The sequence below is a fragment of the Mobula hypostoma genome, chromosome 10 (assembly GCF_963921235.1).
Source record: "Mobula hypostoma chromosome 10, sMobHyp1.1, whole genome shotgun sequence".
NCBI classification, from domain to species: Eukaryota; Metazoa; Chordata; class Chondrichthyes; order Myliobatiformes; family Myliobatidae; genus Mobula; species Mobula hypostoma.
In genome coordinates, this window is record NC_086106.1 from 77687523 (window position 1) to 77706896 (window position 19374).

The following is a 19374-nucleotide window of genomic DNA, read 5'->3' on the forward strand; positions in this document are numbered from 1 at the left end:
GACACACATCAAAGTTGCTGGTGAACGCAGCAGGCCAAGCAGCATCTGTAGGAAGAGGTGCAGTCGACGTTTCAGGCCGAGACCCTTCGTCAGGACTAACTGAAGGAAGAGTGAGTAAGGGATTTGAAAGTTGGAGGGGGAGGGGGAGATCCAAAATGATAGGAGAAGACAGGAGGGGGAGGGATAGAGCCGAGAGCTGGACAGGTGATAGGCAAAAGGGGATACGAGAGGATCATGGGACAGAAGGTCCGGGAAGAAAGACAAGGGGGGGGTGACCCAGAGGATGGGCAAGAGGTATATTCAGAGGGACAGAGGGAGAAAAAGGAGAGTGAGAGAAAGAATGTGTGCATAAAAATAAGTAACAGATGGGGTACGAGGGGGAGGTGGGGCCTTAGCGGAAGTTAGAGAAGTCGATGTTCATGCCATCAGGTTGGAGGCTACCCAGACAGAATATAAGGTGTTGTTCCTCCAACCTGAGTGTGGCTTCATCTTTACAGTAGAGGAGGCCGTGGATAGACATGTCAGAATGGGAATGGGATGTGGAATTAAAATGTGTGGCCACTGGGAGATCCTGCTTTCTCTGGCGGATGAGCTTCCTTTATATACTCTTCAAAAATAGGAACTTCTTCTCCCTTCCTTTCCACCTCAAAGAGAGGTCTTGGCCCGAAACATGACTGTTTATTATATACCTGCTGAGTTCCTCCAGCATCTTGTGTGTGTTGTTCTGGATTTCCAGCATCTGCACAGTCTCTTGTACTTGTGTTTATTCTTATGACAAGTCTTTTTAAATCCCGATGGCCCTAATGTCTAAACTGCAATATTCAGAATCATCACATCGTGCAATCATTATCATTTATTCCAAACAAATATGTTCAGTCTTTTACTATGGTATGTATCAATATCAGACACTCTGAGAGTTTTATCATTATTACATTTTTAACAACGTCAGTGTGGGTCAAGAGCAAATTAACTATTTCCATCAGAAATCTGGTATGGAGGCTGGGATTCTTGGTAGAGTTATTTTAATACAATGAAAGGTTCCTTCCAATTGAAGAAAGCCAAACAGCCATCAAAGATAACTATTAAAATACTTTAAATGTTCTTTCCAGATGAAAAATAACAGTGCAACAATGTTTTAGGAATTTAAATGAAAACTGTAGCAGTTGTGAAATCAACAAGTTTTCACTTACTGATGTTTCTGGTGGCTGGCTCCATTCCCTGGGAGATGCTTCTCTCAGAACCTTCCCTTAAGGACTGGTGTGAAATATTACTCGTAAATTACCCTCTGGATAACAGTGTCTGCCTGTTAACACACACACACAAAATGCTAGAGGAACTCAGCAAGTCAGACAGTGTCTATGGAATTGAATAAACAGTCGCCATTTGTAGGATCCTACATCAGGACTGGAAAGGAAAGGGGAATATGCTGGATTAGGAAGGTGATGGGAGGGGAAGGAGTCCCAAGCCATGTGAAGCCATGTGGGTGGGAGAGGGGTGGGGGGGGGAGGGATGCTGAAAGGTGATAGATAGAAAAGGTAAAGGGTTGAATTAGGAAGAATCTGATAGGAGAGGAGAATGGACCATGGGAGAAAGGGAAGGGGGGGCACCAAGGGGAGGTGAAGAGAAAGGGTACAAGGCCATCTCCAACTCTCCACCTCCCCACAGGCACTCCACTTTGGTTTTCTGCCCGCTTTGGATCTTTTCATATCTAACTGCCGACTCAACTTCAGCACTCGTCTCTCTTCCTTGAACCTGACCTCCTGTGAACATACTGCCCTGCAATCTCTCCACACCAGTCCCAACCTAACCATCAAACCCACAGTCAAGGTCGGTGCCACTGTAGTCTGGCGGACTGACCTCTACCTTGCTGAGGTTGGGTGGCAACTCTCAGATACCTCCTCTTACTTACACTTTGAACCATCTGGACCATCAGGCCATTGTCTCCCGCATCATAATCAACCTCATCAACTCTGGAGATCTCCTACCCATTGCTTCTGACCTCGTTGTTCCCCTTCCCCACACCTCCTACCCAAGATCCACAAACCTGACTGTCCAGGTTGGCTCATTGTTTCTGTCTGCTCCTGCTCCACTGAACTTGTCACAGCATGTCTCGACTCCATTTTATCCCTCTTGGTTCGGTCCCTTTCCACCGACATCCACCACATGCTCTTGATCTCCTCAGTAACTTTCAATTTCCTGGCCGTGATCACCTCATTCCCCATGGATGCCCTGTCCCTATACACTTCTATCCCCCATCAGGGAGGCCATAAAGCTCTCTGCTTCTCGCTCAACAACAGGCCGATCAGTTCCCCTCCACTACCACCCTCCTCCATCTGGCAGGACTGGTCCTCGCCCTCCACAGTTTCTCTTTTGTCTCCTCTTACTTTCTCAGAACTCAAGGTGTAGCAAAGAGTACCCAGATAGTCCCTAGCTATGCCTGCTTTTTCGTTGGCTACGTGGAACAGTTCATGTTCCAAGCCTTCCCTGGTAATGCTCCCCAATTCATTCTGTGCAATGTACATTGAAAACTGCATTGGTGCTGCTTCATGCCCCAATGCTGAGCTCGTCAATTTCATGAACTTTGCTGCCAACTTTCACCCTGCCCTTAAGTTCACTTCATGTATCTCTGACACCTCTCTCCCCTTTATCAATCTCTCTGTTTCAATCTCTGGAGACAAACTGTCTACCAATATCTTTTATCAACCAACCAATTCCCACAGTTATCTTAACTGCACCTCTTACCTCTCTGTCTCCTATAAAAATGCCATTCCCTTTTTTCTCAGTTCCTTCACTCCGCCACATCTGTTCCCAGGATGAGGCATACTTTCCAGGACATCAGCGATGTCCTCCTTCTTCAAAAAACAGGGTTTCCCTTCCTCTGCCATTGATGCTGTCATCAACCACATCTCTTCCATTTTCCAGACATTCACACTCACTCCATCTTCCAGTTACCTTAACAGGGAGAGCTCCTCTTGTCCTCAACTACCACCCCATGAGCCTCTGAATCCAGCAATCATTCTCCACAGCTTCAATGGGACCTTACCACCAAACAGATCTTTAACCCGCACCCCCACTCTCCACTTTCTGCAGGGATCACTCTCTCTGTGATTCCTTTGTCCATTTGTCCCTCCTCTGTAATTTCCCTCCTAGCATGTATCCCTGCTAGTGGCCAAAGTTCAACACCTGCCCATTCACCTCCTCCCACACCCCGGGCAACGGCTTCAACAAGCCGGCTAAACCAGGTGAGGGTAGCCGACGGGTCTCAAACCCTCGGTGAGATAGGGAGTTGTCTATCCCAGCATGTGAAGACAGACTCCGGCAGATTGAGCGGACGAGACCTATGGAAGGTCCAACGGTCAAGAAGGCGGTCTCTGCAAGCGTCGTGGAACGTGTAGAGCAGGACAACACACTGAAGACGTCCCGGTCATCCACTGCGCCTAGTCCCATCTCCAGCCGTCTAGACTCTGTCTTGCCACTGGATCCAGATGGGAATTGGGAAGAGAGAGTGAGGCTGACGCTGCGCAACTCTCCCTCACTTAAATCCAAATCACACACTAGTCTTGACACCATCATAATGGTGTCAAGGTCCTCATCAACGTCAACAATGGACGAACAACAATATCTCTATTTAGACACCAAATAGTCCCTCCAGTGAGGCAACACTTCACCTGTGAATCTGTTGGGATCATCTCCTGCACCTGGTGCTCTTGATGTGGCCTCCTCTACATTGGTGAGACCTGACATAGATTGGGGAACTGCTTTGTTGCGCATCTCCGCGCCATCCACAAAAAGTGGGATTTCCCAGTGGCCAACCATTTCAATTCCTATTCTCTTTCCCATTCTTACATGTCAGTCTGTGGCCTCCTCTTCTGTCACAGAGGCCACTCTCAGGTTAGAGGAGCAACACCTCATATTCCATCTAGGTAGCCTCCAACCTTCAGGCATGAACATCAATTTCTCTAAATTCCAGTAATTTTCCCCTCTTCCCCCTTTCCTCTTCCTGAATTCCCCTCTCTGTCCTCCTATCTCTTCTCATCTGCCTATCACCTCCCCCTGGTGCCCCTCTTCCTTCCCTTTCTCCCATGTTCCACTCTCCTCTCCTTTTTCACCTATTACCTCCCTGCTTTTTACTTCAACCCCTCCCCCACCCACCTGGCTTCACCTATCGCATTCTAGCTTCCCCTCCCCAACCTTCTTATTCTTGAGTCTTCTCCCCGCCTTTTAAATCCTGATGAAGGGTGCTGGTCCAAAACATTAATTATTTATTCATTTCCATAGATGTTGCCCGACCTGCTGAGTTCCTCCACCATTTTGTGTGTGTTGCTCCAGATTTCCAGCACCTGCAGAATCTCTTGTGCTTATGGTATCTACCAGTGTCCTTGTTGATCGTCCATGGCTCCAAGGATTGGAATATGTGGTAGAAATTGTTTTGATTGGTTTTCTTTGACTTTTTATGACGTATGTTTTATTAATTACACCCTTATAGGAATTTCCAGTCAATGAAATTGGGACAACCTGGTTAGATGAAAAAGAAGTACTGAATTAAAAATAACTAAAATGCACTCTTTATGGAAACAGAATATTAAACATGAGTCAGAGGTTTTACAGAAGAGCACAGTTGGCATCGAGATTTATGGTCACCGAGGATGTTAGAAGGGCCTTCCTGAAGATAAATCCAAGGAAGGCGACGGGCCCAGATGGCGTCCCAGGACGGGTTCTCCAGGCCTGTGCAAGCGAGCTAGCTGGAGTGTTTGCTGACATCTTCAACTGCTCCTTGCTTCAGTCTAAGATCCCCTCATGTTTTAAGAAGGCAACGATAATCCCAGTGCCGAAGAAGACCAAGGTCGCATGCCTGAATGACTATCGACCTATGGCTCCGACATCAATTGCTATGAAGTGCTTCAAGCAATTGGTTATGGCACACATCAACCACAGCCTACTGGTCAACCACAATGCTTTGCAGTTCGCCTACCGGAGCAACAGGTCAACGGCAGATGCCATCTCTCTGGTCCTACATTCCTCCTTAGAACACCTGGAGAATAAAGATGCATACGTATGGCTCCTTTTCATTGACTACAGCTCTGCCTTTAGTACCATCATTCCAAATAAACTGATTCCTAAGCTCCGGAACCTGGGCCTTAGCACTCAGATCTGCAGCTGGATCTTCAACTTCCTCACGGACAGGACCCAGGCTGTAAAAACAGGGGACAAGCTCTCCTCTACAATCACTCTGAGCACTGGTGTCCCACAAGGCTGTGTACTCAGCCCCCTGCTGTACTCACTGTACACCCTTGATTGTGTAGCCAAGTTTCTATTGAACTCAGTATTATAAGTTTGCTGATGACACCACAATTGTAGGCCGTATCTCGGGTAATGATGAGTTTCAGTACAGAGAGGAAATTAAGAACCTGATGGCATGGTGTGAAGACACTAACCTATCCCCCAACATCAGCAAGATGAAGGAATTGGTTGTTGACTTCAGAAGGAGTAGCAGAACACACGATCCAATTTACATCGGTGGTGCGCAAGTGGAACAGGTCAAAAGCTTTAAGTTCCTCGGGCTCAATATCACAAATGACCTGACTTGGTCCAACCGAGCAGAGTCCACTGCCAGGAAGGCCCACCAGCGCATTTACTTCCTGAGAAAACTCAAGAAATTTGGCCTGTCCCCTAAAACCCTCACTAATTTTTATAGATGCACCATAGAAGGTATTCTTCTAGGGTGCATCAGAACCTGGTATGGAAGTTGTCCTATCCAAGACCGGAAGAAGCTGCAGAAGATCGTGAACACGGCGCAGCACATCACACAAACCAATCTTCCGTCCTTGGACTCACTTTACACTGCACGCCGTCGGAGCAGTGCTGCCAGGATAATCAAGGACACGACCCACCCAGCCAACACACTTTTCGTCCCTCTCCCCTCCGGGAGAAGGCTCAGGAGCTTGAAGACTTGTACGGCCAGATTTGGGAACAGCTTCTTTCCAACTGTGATAAGACTGCTGATCGGATCCTGACCTGGATCTGGACCGTACCCTCCAAATATCCGGACCTGCATCTCAGTTTTTTTGCACTACCTTATTTTCCATTTTTCTATTTTCTATTTATGATTTATAATTTAAATTTTTAATATTTATTATCGATTTGTAATCCAGGGAGCAAGAAGCGCAGAATCAAATATCACTATGATGATTGTACGTTCTAGTATCAATTGTTTGGCGACAATAAAGTATAAAGTTGAAATATTTGTTTATAGTTTCATGCAGGTATTGAAATAAGCACTTTTGTTAAAACAGTATCATACAAATATTATGATCAAAACCCAAAATAATAAATGTCTTTGACTTAGTTGTTTAAAAACTTTATAACAATACACTAAATTAAAAAAAAATAACTTAATGTTATTGACTTAAACTTTACTCATGCAGAAACTCCCAAATTTCTCAGAACGCTTAAAAACTTCCTTTATCTCCTTCCAGAACTCTCAGCTTTTCAGGCTAGGTTTGGAGATGATGTCCAAGCCTTTAGTCATTTATGGGGCTGGATGTGGTCCAGGACATCCAAATTAAATGACTCTTTTTCATTAGCGAGCCTCATATTGCTGAAAGCATTGCGAGACTAAAATGTCTCAAATGGGCGAAGTTGATCTTCTATATCTTTATAAGTTCAGGCATGGATAAACTGCAGTGAGGGTTGTAGGCAGTTAGTCTTGGCAAGTTTGATCTGGCTCAAAGTTTATATTTTCAGAATATAAACGTGAGGGAAGAAAGAACAGTACTGTAAATAAGACTTGTAGTGATAGGCTTCATTCTTGACCAGCACGAGATACAGTTTTCTGAATATATCCCAGGGGCACGTTTCCTCAGGACACAAATTTAGAATGTGTACAGCGCCTGTCCCTATGAAATAGAGAGACATAAATTATACATCAGAATGTGGGAACCACTTATAAGTCAAGTACAATCATTGTGGATCATTAGCAATTCTTTATTGTATTGCAATATCTTCATTCTTTCAAATGAAGACAGCAATCTAAGTTACTTTTTGCCACAGTTACTAAGAAGTGATTAAATCTTTATCAACTGTGCATGTTCCCTACTGAACAGGCACATGTTCCATTTAATTTTAAGCCCATAGCACTCAAAATAGATTTATACATGCACAAATGACAGTGAATATCTTTACGTTAACACAGCAAAATAATCCCAAAAGTTTTATTCAGTTAATAGTAGTAAACTGCATTGTATTTCCTTTGATTCATTGAAGAAAAAGTTAATTAAAAAGCAAGCTTTTCATTTTGAAGAATTGCATAGTACTTGACCAATAAAAGTGTAATCATTTAGCTCATTGGCAGATTCAATAGTGGTAATAAGAATATCAGACAGAATTAGGCCACTTGGCCCATCAGGTCTGCTCCGTCATTCAACCATGGCTGATCCTTTTTTCCCCTCCTCAGCCCCATACCCTGGCCTTCTTCCCGTAACCTTTGATGTCATGTCCAATCAAGAACCTACCAAGCGCTGCCTTAAATACACCCAGCAACCTGGCCTCCACAGCTGTCTGCGGCAACAAATTCCACAAATTCACCACCCTCTGGCTGAAGAAATTTTTCCACATCTCTGTTTTAAATGGATGCCCCCCTATCCTGAGGCTTTACCGTCTTGTATGACACTCCCCTACCATGGGAAACATCCTTTCCACATCTGCTCCTCCTAGGCCTTTCAATATTCGAAAGGTTTCAGTGAGATCCCCTCTCATCCTTCTAAATTCCAGCGAGTACAGACCCAGAGCCATCAAATGTTCCTCGTATGATAACCCTTTCATTCCCAGAATCTTCCTTGTGAACCTCCTCTGAACCCTCTCCAATGCCAATGCACCTGCACACAATATCCAAAACTGTACACAATACTCAAGGTGAGGCCTCACCAGTGCCTTACAAAGCCTCAGCATCACATCCCTGTTCTTGTATTCTAGACTTCTTGAAATGAATGCTAACATTCCATTTGCCTTCTTCACCATTGAGACTCATCCTGCAAGTTAACCTTTAAGGTGTTCTGCACTAGAATTCCCAAGTTTAGAAAATAGTCCGGACATTTATTTCTACTATCAAAGTGCATCACCATGCATTTTCCAACATCGTATTTCATTTGCCACTTTCTTGACTATTCTCCTAATCTGTCTAGGTTCTTCTTCAGACTACCTGTTTCCTCAACACTACCTGCCCCTCCACCAATCTTCATATCAACTGCAAACTTGGCTACTAGGGTATCTATTCCATCATCTAAATCATTGATATACTGCATAAAAAGAAGCGGTCCCAACACTAACCCCTGCAAAATACCAATAGTCACTGGCAGCCAATCAGAAAGGATCATTTTATTCCCCCTTGCTGCCTCCTACCAATTAGCCAATGCTCTAACTATGCCAGTAACTTTCCTGTAATACCATGGGCTCTTAACTTGGTAAGTAGCCTCATATGTGGCACTTTGTCAATGGTCTTCTGAAAATCCAAATATACAACATCCACTGCATCCCCTTTATCTATCCTACTTGCAATCACCTCAAAGAATTCCAACGGGTTCAAGGAAACCATGCTGACTTTGTCCTACCTTGTCCTGTGTAACCAAGTACTCCATAACCTCATCCTTAACAATTGACTCCAGCATCTTCCCAACCACTGAAGTCTGGCTAACCGGTTTATAATTTCCTTTCTGCTGCCTTCCTCCTCTCTTAAAGAGTGGAGTGACATTTGCAATTTTCCAGTCCTCCAGCACCGTGCCAGAGTCCAATGATTTTTGAAAGATCATTACTAATGCCTCCACAATCTCTACCGCTATGTCCTTCAGAACCCTAGGGTGCAGTTCATCTGGTCCAGGTGACTTATGTACCATTTGGTCTTCCAGCTCTTTGATCACCTTCTCCCTTGTAATAGTAACTGCACTCAATTCTCTTCCCTCACCACCTTCTACATCTGGCACACTGCTAGTGCCTTCCACAGTGAAGGCTGAAGCAAAATACTCATTTAGTCCCCAGTTATTATTTCTCAGGCCTCATTTTTTAGTAGTCCTATATCTATTCTCAGCTCTCTTTTATTTTTTACATTTTGAAAAAGCTTTTACCATCCACTTTGATATTGTTTGCTAGCTTGCTTTCATATTTCATCTCTTCCCTCCTAATGATTCTTTATTTGCTCTCTGTAGGTTTTTAAAAGCTTCCCAGTCCTCTATCTGGCCAAGCAGCATCTCTAGGAAGAGGTAGAGTCGACGTTTCGGGCCGAGACCCTTCGTCAGGACCTCTTCCTAGAGATGCTGCCTGGCCTGCTGCATTCACCAGCAAATTTAATGTATGTTGCTTGAATTTCCAGCATCTGCAGAATTCCTCATGTCCAGTCCTCGATCTTCCTGCTAATTTTTGCTTTGTTGTATGCCCTCTCATTTGCTTTCACAGTTGCTTTGACTTCCCTTGTGAGTCGCAGTTGTACTATTTTGCATTTGAGTGTTTTTCGTTCTTAGAATACATCTATTCTGCACCTTCCTCATTTTCCCCAGAAACTCACACCATTGTTGCTCTGCTGCTGTCTCTGCCAGCATCTCCTTCCAATTTACTTTGGTCAACTCTTCTCTCATACCACTGTAATTTCCTTTATTTCACTGAAATATTGCTAAGATTTTGCTTTCTCCTTATCAAATTTCAAGTTGAGCTCAATCATATTGTGATCACTGTCTCCTAAGGGTTCTTTTGCCTTAAGCTCAAAAATCATCAACAGTTCATTACACAACACCCAATCCAGTATAGCTGATCCCCCTAATAGGCTCAATGACAAACTGCTCTAAAAAACCATCTCATAGGCATTCAACAAACTCACTGTCTTGATATCCATTACAAACCTGATTTTCCAAAAATGTTGAAATCTCCCATGACAGTCATAACATTGGCTTTTGGACTCACCTTTTCTATTTCCTGTTGTAACCTATGGTCCACCTCCCAGCCACTGTTGGGAAGCCTGTATATAACTGCCATCAATGTCCTTTTACCCTTGCAGTTTCTTAACTCAACCCACAAGGACTCAACATCTTCCAATCCTATGTCACATCTTTCTACTTATTTGATGCCCTCCCCCTTAGCCTACCTTCCTATCCCTCCATTACAATGTGCAACCTTGGACATTCAGCTCCTAACTACAACCATCCTTCAGCCACGATTCAGTGATGGCCACAACATTGGTAATATTGGGAAGACAACCTCCATTTGTCACCACTACGTCATAAAACTAACAGCAACTTTTTGATATTTGCAGTTTACTGCCACCAGGTGGAAATTGCAGGAATACATGAATTTATATTGTTTGTGATGTCCCTTGTCCATATTTAGAAGACCGCCTAGCAAACTAGCTGAAGCCATTAAATTGATTCAGTGTATGTTTTGTGTACATTATTTCCTTATATGAATATTTCAAAAATATAAGGAATTCTTTTGTTAAAAGAATTTTGCTATTTCAGCTGCTGCAATTTAACTCATAAATGTATGATCTAATCCTTATTTAGTACAGTATATGGATTGTATAATGTACAGTGTTTAAATAATCGATATAAAAAAATCGCTTCCTGATTGAGAATTCTTTAATCTGATTCTGTGCTTGGGCAAGTTGCTATCACACCTGGGATATTATTGAAATGATGCTTAACAGCAGTATTCTTTGAGTCACGGGATCTATGTGGGGATTTTCTTCACAATCTCACTGGAATCATCATCACTGCTGGTGGCACATCCTTTGTGTGAACAACAACTCAGATGTCATATTTAGCACAAGCAAGTAGCCTGCCACCGTGCAGCTTGTGCAAATGATCACACACATTTGGTGTTACCAGACCAGTGCCTTTGTCAGCAACTTAAAAAGAAGGAAATTGGGAAAATTAGTACAGCGAGAGAGGAAGACAGTTATTGCTATTCCTGCAGAAAGATCTCAACTCACGCAAATATATTGATGCAAGCAATATTATATCTGCTCTTTACTTTGAGCAGAGTAAAATTACCAGGAATTTCAAGCTATCAGTAAATTTACTATCCACACACCCCCAATGTTCCTCAAGATATTTACATCTCTGGGATGAGAGTTAAAATCAGCACAGACCAATATGAAAATCTACTTTCAGTCAAATATCCTAGTTGCTATAAACATGCAGCAGAAAGACTGTTTGTAAATTGACAGTAATCAGTAGTTGAGTGTCAGAAGTACAAGATTGTGGTTGAAAAGATTGGCTTAATTAAAATATAAAATGTAAATAATTCATTATAAATTTCTTTTTGATGTCATATCTCCAGCAATCAACTTAAAAGAAAAGGGATAGGAGCAATCCTTTGCATGTAAGCTTTATATAAAATAAAGGTGTTTATTCATAGCCTTTCCACTGGTAGCACACAATTTGCAGATAATTTGAATTCTGGAGCCTGAGCTGCAGGTTGTGGTGATATACCGCACTTGTTTAGAAACGAAGGAGAGTTTCCTTGCAGTAACACCATACGCTGGAAACTATATACAAGAATACAAGTATTTGTTTTCAGTATAATTATGATATACCGACTTTACCTGCAAGTTTTTGTGCTGCACTCATAGTCACTCTGACAGAGGGCTTGAATGGGTTTACTGCTACTGACAATCCTCCAGAAAGGAGTGTTCCGTGAAAAACGTCTAAGAAATGGGGATCTCTGATAACCTTCCTTATGGATGGGCATTGAACCAAACTTGAAATAAAAAGAAGCACCAGATAATTACTAAATGAAAAATAAGGAACTCTTTAAACAAATGAATAGATTAAATTTATAATTGACACCTACAGATAATTAATTCTCAATGTTGTCTGGCTAGAATAAAACATCTAAAGAAATATACATCCATAGATCATAAGAGTAGTTCACGTGACTACCTTGGATGCTCTTTAGCACAAAGGAGGATGGGGGCAGCAATATTCACCAACCCACTTGGGAGCAGTTGGAAACTCAATATTGTAACAGATGCACAATTTGGAACCGTAAAGATGATGAATAGGAAAAATAGCTCCATCAGTTCTCTTCCACACTTCACAAAATCCCAAAAGAGTGGCCAAGATCTCTATGAATGCAATCAACCATGATTCATAAATAGCCTGTGAAATTAATTTACTATAGTTGCATTAAATTCTTATCACACATTTGGATAATTGGGGTTAATCTGATATGCAGTTTTCCCAATTATCAGATATTACACGTGGAAATCCACATAAACTGTTGCAGTGGTATTTTTTCATCTAGGATTTCTGGGACATTCTGATTCATGCTATGGAGGGTATAAGGAAAAGCTCCATTAAGAACATACTTCGTTATTTTAACTATTAAATGCTCCTGGTTAAATTATTTAATTTAATGATTCCAGAACATTTATTCCAATCTTGTGACATCAGAGATGTTCTCAAAAGTAAGTCAGAAGATGTACGTTAGAGCAATACAAATATTCAGCAATCTTCTAAGAGAAGGAACTATGTAACAGAAAAAGAACTATTACTGAGGCCTAATAGAATGATACCATTCTGTACAATGGAGTCAGGACAACTCTCACAGTATTGATACTATAAATTGATATTTTATTAAGGGATCTTCTAATAGGTATCACAACAGATCTTCAATCCATTGATATAAATTTATTTTAATCCATCCACTGTATTATTTGATCATTGACATTTTCATCCTAAAACACATGTAAAACCTGTTTTAAACAACAAAATATCAATTATACCAGAAAATCTATTGCCTTGTTCAATATTTCTGTACATCATGTGATGGAAATGTATAAAAAATCCAGTTACTAAACACATTCCAATATTTAGTGTGCCACTAGTGTACCACTGATATCCCCCCCACCCCCACAAGTCTTCTATGCCTATGACATGCCAACAGAGGTCACAAGAGGCCATCGGGCATAACCAATGGTGTCAAATGCTGAGTAAGGTATTTCCAGCACTATTTGTTCTGCACAAACAAGTCCTGTAGACATAGGCTTTGCAATCTGCAGTCAGCTTTAACCAGAAGGTCATGACCTTTTTTTCGTATTAATTAAAGGGGAAAATCCACCAATGTCCATTCCCTTGAATTGACTGATTCTAGTGGTCTATGCCTGATTGTCTGTTCCTGCCGGATCCCTCCTCAATTCTATTAATCCTGTCAATTATCCAGCACGGGTTCAAATATCTCACAGGCTAACTCCCATCCTCTTTACTTCCATGATTTATTCCATCCTCCCTGCGATTATTTCTATCATACGTGTTCATTTCTGCCCCTACTTCTTGTTTCTCTCTTTCTATGGATACTTTCTACTCATTTGCAGTATTTCTGCACCCCTCTCCCCCGAACATTCCTCCTATTATCCAGGTCTGTGCTTAATTGAGTTCCAATGGAGGCTCGACGATGATGAGAGCTTGTGGATTATGTTGTGTTTTCTAACTTCAAACATTACATTAATTCAGAGGAAGGCACAGGAGTCAAAAATGCAGGTATATCTTTCTGTTTACTTAAGCGAGGTGCATACATATCACATGGTAGTGTGATGACGTATGCAATTCACATATTTATATATATATAACCCATAATGAATTATTTAAATGAATAAGAATGCTTAAACAAACAATATATATATACAAGATTACTCAAATATTGCTATAATTTTAAATACACAGCACTCCTCCCTGCTTAACTATAAACTCCAACTCAGTAAAGAAGGCATCTCAACTATATACACAGTGTATGATATACTACAACTACTAAATACTGATATCCACAGCATAGTAAACTTTAAATTGTCCCATTCAGACCTAAAAATTTAATTGCTGTGGAGGATTTCTTACTCTTGGGGGATAACATCTTTCTGACAAGGGGATCCCTCTGCTTGGCAGGTGAGACTTGTGGCTGTGAAACAATCTCAGGTACTGTGATCTCCTCCATGGTGGTTGTTGGAGTTGACTCTGAGACTGCAGAAAGTGGTTCTGATAGCAATATCTACCTTTCTTCTTCTAGTTTATGCACCTTAATCTTGTGAAGGAGTATTCTCTTAATACACACAGAGTAGATTCTGGTTCTTTATAGTCACAAAAGCTGAATGCTTGCAACTTTCCTGAAGCTCCTTGAATTCTCTTCCAGCTTAAAACCAAGCCACATTTCACAAGTAACTGCCTGATTAACATAACAGATGCTTTCTCAGATATGTTGCCTACAAAAATTGTTGTAGTCGGACCACTGCTTTCATCACATTCACAATTTCTCTGAGCAACATGGTCCATCCTTGGTCCAATAACTTTCCAACCAGAGGCACAGAGGTTGGCACCAACACCTTTTTGTTCTCTGTTGGGCAATGGTTCATGGCGTTCGGCATGGAGACAGTTGTGGCATCATCCAGTACCTTTCTTAATTTGCTTTCAGTTGACTTTATTGCAGGGGATGTGGTATGGAAACAGTGGATAGATCGCCAATCAAATTGTAATTGTCTCAGCCACTCACAACCCCACAATTCTGGTCCTCCTGCTTTTACCACATAAAAGCTCAATGTGGCTTGTTGGCTGTTGTATTTCATGGTCACGAGTGTCATTCCCACAGGAGTTATCTTTTCTCCACTATAAGTTCTTAGTTGAATATCTACAAGCTTCAGAACAGTATCTTTGAAATGCCATTGAAACTCAATATTATGGAATGACTGAAACAGCTGAACCAGTGTCCAATTCCATTTTAATTAATTTGCCTTTCACTTGTGGCATTAGGCATATTGTTTGTCTATTGCTAGTTTTCACATTGGAAATCTCAAGGCTAGCCAGCCTCTCTCAACTTTATCACATTTTTCATCAACAGTGTGCAGTGTGCAGATTAGTGCGGTTTTTGAAATCGCAGCTTGACATTTTATCTTTTTCTCTTTCCATGCAGACCACTTACTTTTCTGTGACTGACATGCTCTTTGTATGAGTCCTACTTTGTTGCATTTTCTGCAAGTTTCACCTTTAAATCTGCATTGGTCTGGTGTATGTGAGCCCCTGCCACAAGAGTAACACAGGCTAGTTTGGCCAGGCTAGTTTCTGTTTAGATGTTGCAATTCTGTTCATGCTCACTTTCATTCCTGAATGCAACTCAATTGCATATCTGTCTGCTGTTTCCATTGATACAGCGTTTTCCACTGCTCTTTTGAATGTAAGCTGTGCTTCAGTTAAGAGCCGTTTCTGAATACTTTCTTGTAAGATTCCATAAACTGAACAATCGCTCAGTGCATCATTGAGCTCATTACTGAACTGACAATGCTCAGATAATCTCTTCAATTCGGCTACATATGCTGAAACTGACTTATCTTCTTTTTCATTCTGCTTATGAAACCATTCTGCAAATCAACAGTGGCTTTAGTTCTAAATGTTCCTGCATTGCTTTCGCAATATCAGCAAAGCTAACTTCTGCTAGTTTGGTTGGACCATTCAAGCTCTGAAACAAACTGTATGCCTTTAAACCCAATCCACTTGGCAAAATTGGTACTCATTTCTCAACTGGCTGTTTCAGTTGCTTCAAAATACTGTTCAATTAGCTCAGTATACATGAGCCAGTTATCTCCATTTCCTAACTTTAAAAAAAAACTCGATTGTGTCTTCCCTTCCAAAGAACACATGTTGTGCTGCTTTTTTTTTAAACTTGACCCTCTCTGCACAATCTTCAACAGGTCAATAGCCGTCTCTGGTTCGTTTTAGAAATACTTCATTGCCACTTTTGTGTTTTGTAACTTCAAAACATTAAACTAATTCAAAGTAAGACATGGGAATGCAAAATGTGAGTCTAACTTTGTGTTTACTGTAAACGAGGCATGTATGTATTACATGGTAGCGTGATGATGTATAATATTCACACATTTATACATCGTGCCAGAGAGCATTCAATAAACGCATTTCATACACTTGCACAATTACACATACACAGACAAACGTTGCCTTAACCTTCTGCTATTGTTGTGCTGATTGTTCATACTTCAATGTCTTTCCATTGGTATACCGTATTCTAATAATGTGTCCTAAGAGGGCCTTTCCTGCCGTACACTTCAGTAATGGGCAAGTGTAAATGTGTATATATGTTTGTATACTGTATTTAAGGTAGATACTTTTCTTTGTAATATGATTGTAACTACAGTGTGAGTGCACCATATTCTGATTCATGTGTAGTCTTAAGTTCACTTTGTGGGTAGTTACAAATGGTATGTCCTGGTGCCAAAATAAATGAGGCTGATCGCTCTCAGCAGGGGAGAGAGAGATTGGGCTGCCAGGAGTTCACACTGGACACAGTATGAAGCTATTTATTGTGTTTTCTGGTAGAATATCATTTTGTAAATATTGGCAGTTTTCTATTTGCTATCTTAGCTAATTTTTTCTGTTTGATTTTTTAAGCCACTGAATAAACACCCTTGAACAAAAGTGCTAAGCAACTCCTGTCATCCTTTTCTGCAGTCATAACCCACGTACGTATCATACCTATAACTGATAATGAATTATTTAAACAAATAAGAATGCTTAATCAAACAATATATACAAGATTACTCAAATATTACTGAAATATTAAATACACAGCAGATTAAAATGTCCTTCCATGTATTTAAACATAAAACACCATTTTAACTGTATACAGTGTATTGTGCTTCATGCACACAAGGTTATCACCGTCGGGGCATTTTGCACAAATTGGCATTGACATTCATATATTGTCAGTTTTAACTTAGTCATAGTTCCCAGCTTAGTGCAAATGTTCTTTTTGCTTCCTGCCAACTAAGGAGCATACTTTTTTTGTGTGTATTTTCCCTTTCCTGAAGTCAGGTGGGGGAATTTTGATGTATGAGATAGCATTGTCTATTTAGCAATGTTACAGCCAGTAGTTACAGATCTCTTCTGATTTTCAACTGCAGAATTAAATGCATATAAACTTGGCCCTGCCTGCAGTACATTTTCTTCTAGATTGAGAGGATTTAAGTATCACTCCAAGCATCTGAGCAAAATCAAAATCTTAGCTGACATAGCAATGCAAGACTGATGGATTAGCCGTACCATCTTCTGGATGTATAAACTGAGGCTCCCACCCTTTATCCAGGTGTTCCATTTTTAACAATATCCTGGTATTTTTCCCAATGCCCTGACTAATGGCAAAGATTCCTAAAATCAGATTGTTTTATTATTTGATTCCTAAATACAGGTCATCGTCTTATTGTTGCCTATGAGATCCTGCTGTGTTTAAAATGGACATCATGTTTTCTGCATTGGAAAAGTGGTTACTTTGACTGTAAAATGATTTGGAAATGCTGAAAGGGACAGGGAAGGCGCTATGTAAATTTAAATCACTCCTTTTACTGTTGACTACAGTGGCATTTTCTGTGCAATGTGCACAGGCCACCATTTAATGTAATTTCTGAATACTCACCAGTCTCTTGTATGCTGAGATGCTGTCAGTAAGTCATTAACCATGGAATACTTTAGGGATGTTCTCTCCTACTCTAGTCAGACATCAGCATGCAACAATATCCTGTAGGTATTATAAGACAGGAATTTCTGCTGATTTTTTACCGTCTCAGCCCAGAACACTGAAACGTGTTGCAACAGTCCTAAAGCATAGATTGCTGACCTCACAACAGTCCAGGAAGCTCTCTAGTCTTTTTGCCGTGGTATGACGTATTTGCCCAGTCATAAAGCAGAAAGGAAAATACAGCTAGAGATATTTGTATAATACCAGTTTTTTGTTTGCTACACATAAGATCAATTTTAATTTCACTTACCATAGGACAAATCAACAATAAAGTAACAAATGCAATGAATAGTCCTGTCTTCCAACCCCTAGTTTCCATCTTCCAAAATCGTCCAACAACTGCTTCAGTCTGCTGAGATTTGTGAGCTCTGAGATCAAGCCGAGTTTTATATCTGGAGTGCTCAAGGACACAATCTGTTCTATCTTTTATCTACAGGGTGGACTTCCAACAGATTATTTGCCAAGTATTTGGCAACTTTAAAGATTTTGTATTGAACTTCTCCTGAGCCATTCATCAAACAAGAGAGAGAAAAAAAAGTGGACTCCTGTGAAAACTTTATTGGTTTTATTAACTGACTCAGAATGATGGCCATATATGCACATAGTTTCTGTCTGAAATCTCAGAGTGTTTGGGATTCTTCCATATGCCTATGGAGTAATGCATGAATCTCAAATGAATATGTAAAGTTCTTCCCAAAATAATTAATGGCTCATCTAAACTCCCCGCTCTGCTACATCCTTAAAGTGTTGCTCGGTGTGCTAATATGTAGCTATTTCACAATGGTCGGCAACACATATCTCCATACCAGAAGACAACATCCTGTCCTTGTCTGAGAAGGGTGCATGGATTTCCCTGTCCTGGTAGAGTAAGAGCTGAAGAACCCCTCTACATTCCTCTTCCCTCGCTTAAGGGCCAGCCAGCTCTTTGCCTCACAATGCAGGCATATTAAAAACTGACCCTTTGTATTTTTCACTATTCTCTGAATTAATAATAATTTTATTTGCAACTTAACCAAAAAAGGTGTAACACATGTAAAACATAATGAAAATGCTATCCTCTATGCAAGTTTACAATAAAGGTTACATGCCCCTTTTATATATATTAGTCACCAACTATGATTAAAACAGTGATGAATTCACATTTCTCATAATTCTGAGTGTTACTGAAAATGCAGAACATAAAAATGGAACTCTTTGTATGCCTATCTCTGTAACTGCCCACAGCCATAAACACCTCGTGCTATTGGCACTCCTAGTGCGCAGTCCATTTTTCATACCTATAATAACATACCCTCAGGTGTTAATGCCGTAAACCTCTTCTATTTGCCTTCATTAATTAAAATGCTGCTTAAAACCACCTTTATTTGCAAAGCTTTTGGCAATCAGTCTTGATTTCATTGAGAGATTTATTCCAATTTGTTTGAAAATGTGAATGCACCTTTGGGATATTTTGCCATGTTAAACGTGTTCCTTGAAATCAGCAAGCCAGATAGTAATTTTCCATATAATCCAAAACGTGGCCAGCCTGATTTCATTAGCAGGGCCAACTTTTTCTTTGACTTTTTGTAACCTGAGTTATATCCATTTCTGACCTTGGCTAATATCCAAAAGACAAGGCAAATTCAGCATAGAGAATGGTTCAAAGCAGGAACTTTGTGGTCTGTATGATTTATTCTACATGCGTATTTTCACCCAAGTGACCAAGGGTACTAAGTTTTCTCTGTTTTATTCTCCTTTCATTTAGCATTGGTGCCTTTCCATCAGTTTACCATCACTATAGTCCCTTCATGTGTGAGTAGCTGTGCATTTTTAGAGCACTACTCT

The 19374-nt window shown here is 40.8% G+C and overlaps 1 protein-coding gene across 2 annotated transcripts; it reads right to left on the minus strand.

Annotated features, from left to right (window-relative positions):
* Positions 1-6266: 6266 nt before the first annotated feature.
* On the minus strand, positions 6267-17912 carry leap2 (liver-expressed antimicrobial peptide 2). 2 transcript variants are annotated; one of them, XM_063061368.1, is made up of 3 exons: positions 17801-17874; positions 11585-11739; positions 6267-6896 (listed from the first exon to the last, which is right to left on the minus strand). In XM_063061368.1, exons 1-3 carry the CDS (start codon positions 17867-17869, stop codon positions 6860-6862), a joined length of 261 nt encoding a protein of 86 aa, XP_062917438.1. In that variant the 5' UTR covers positions 17870-17874; the 3' UTR covers positions 6267-6859. The 2 variants fall into 2 exon arrangements, 1 of the variants encoding a protein (XP_062917438.1); XR_010019590.1 differs by lacking the exon at positions 11585-11739 and having other exon boundaries at positions 17801-17912.
* Positions 17913-19374: the final 1462 nt, after the last annotated feature.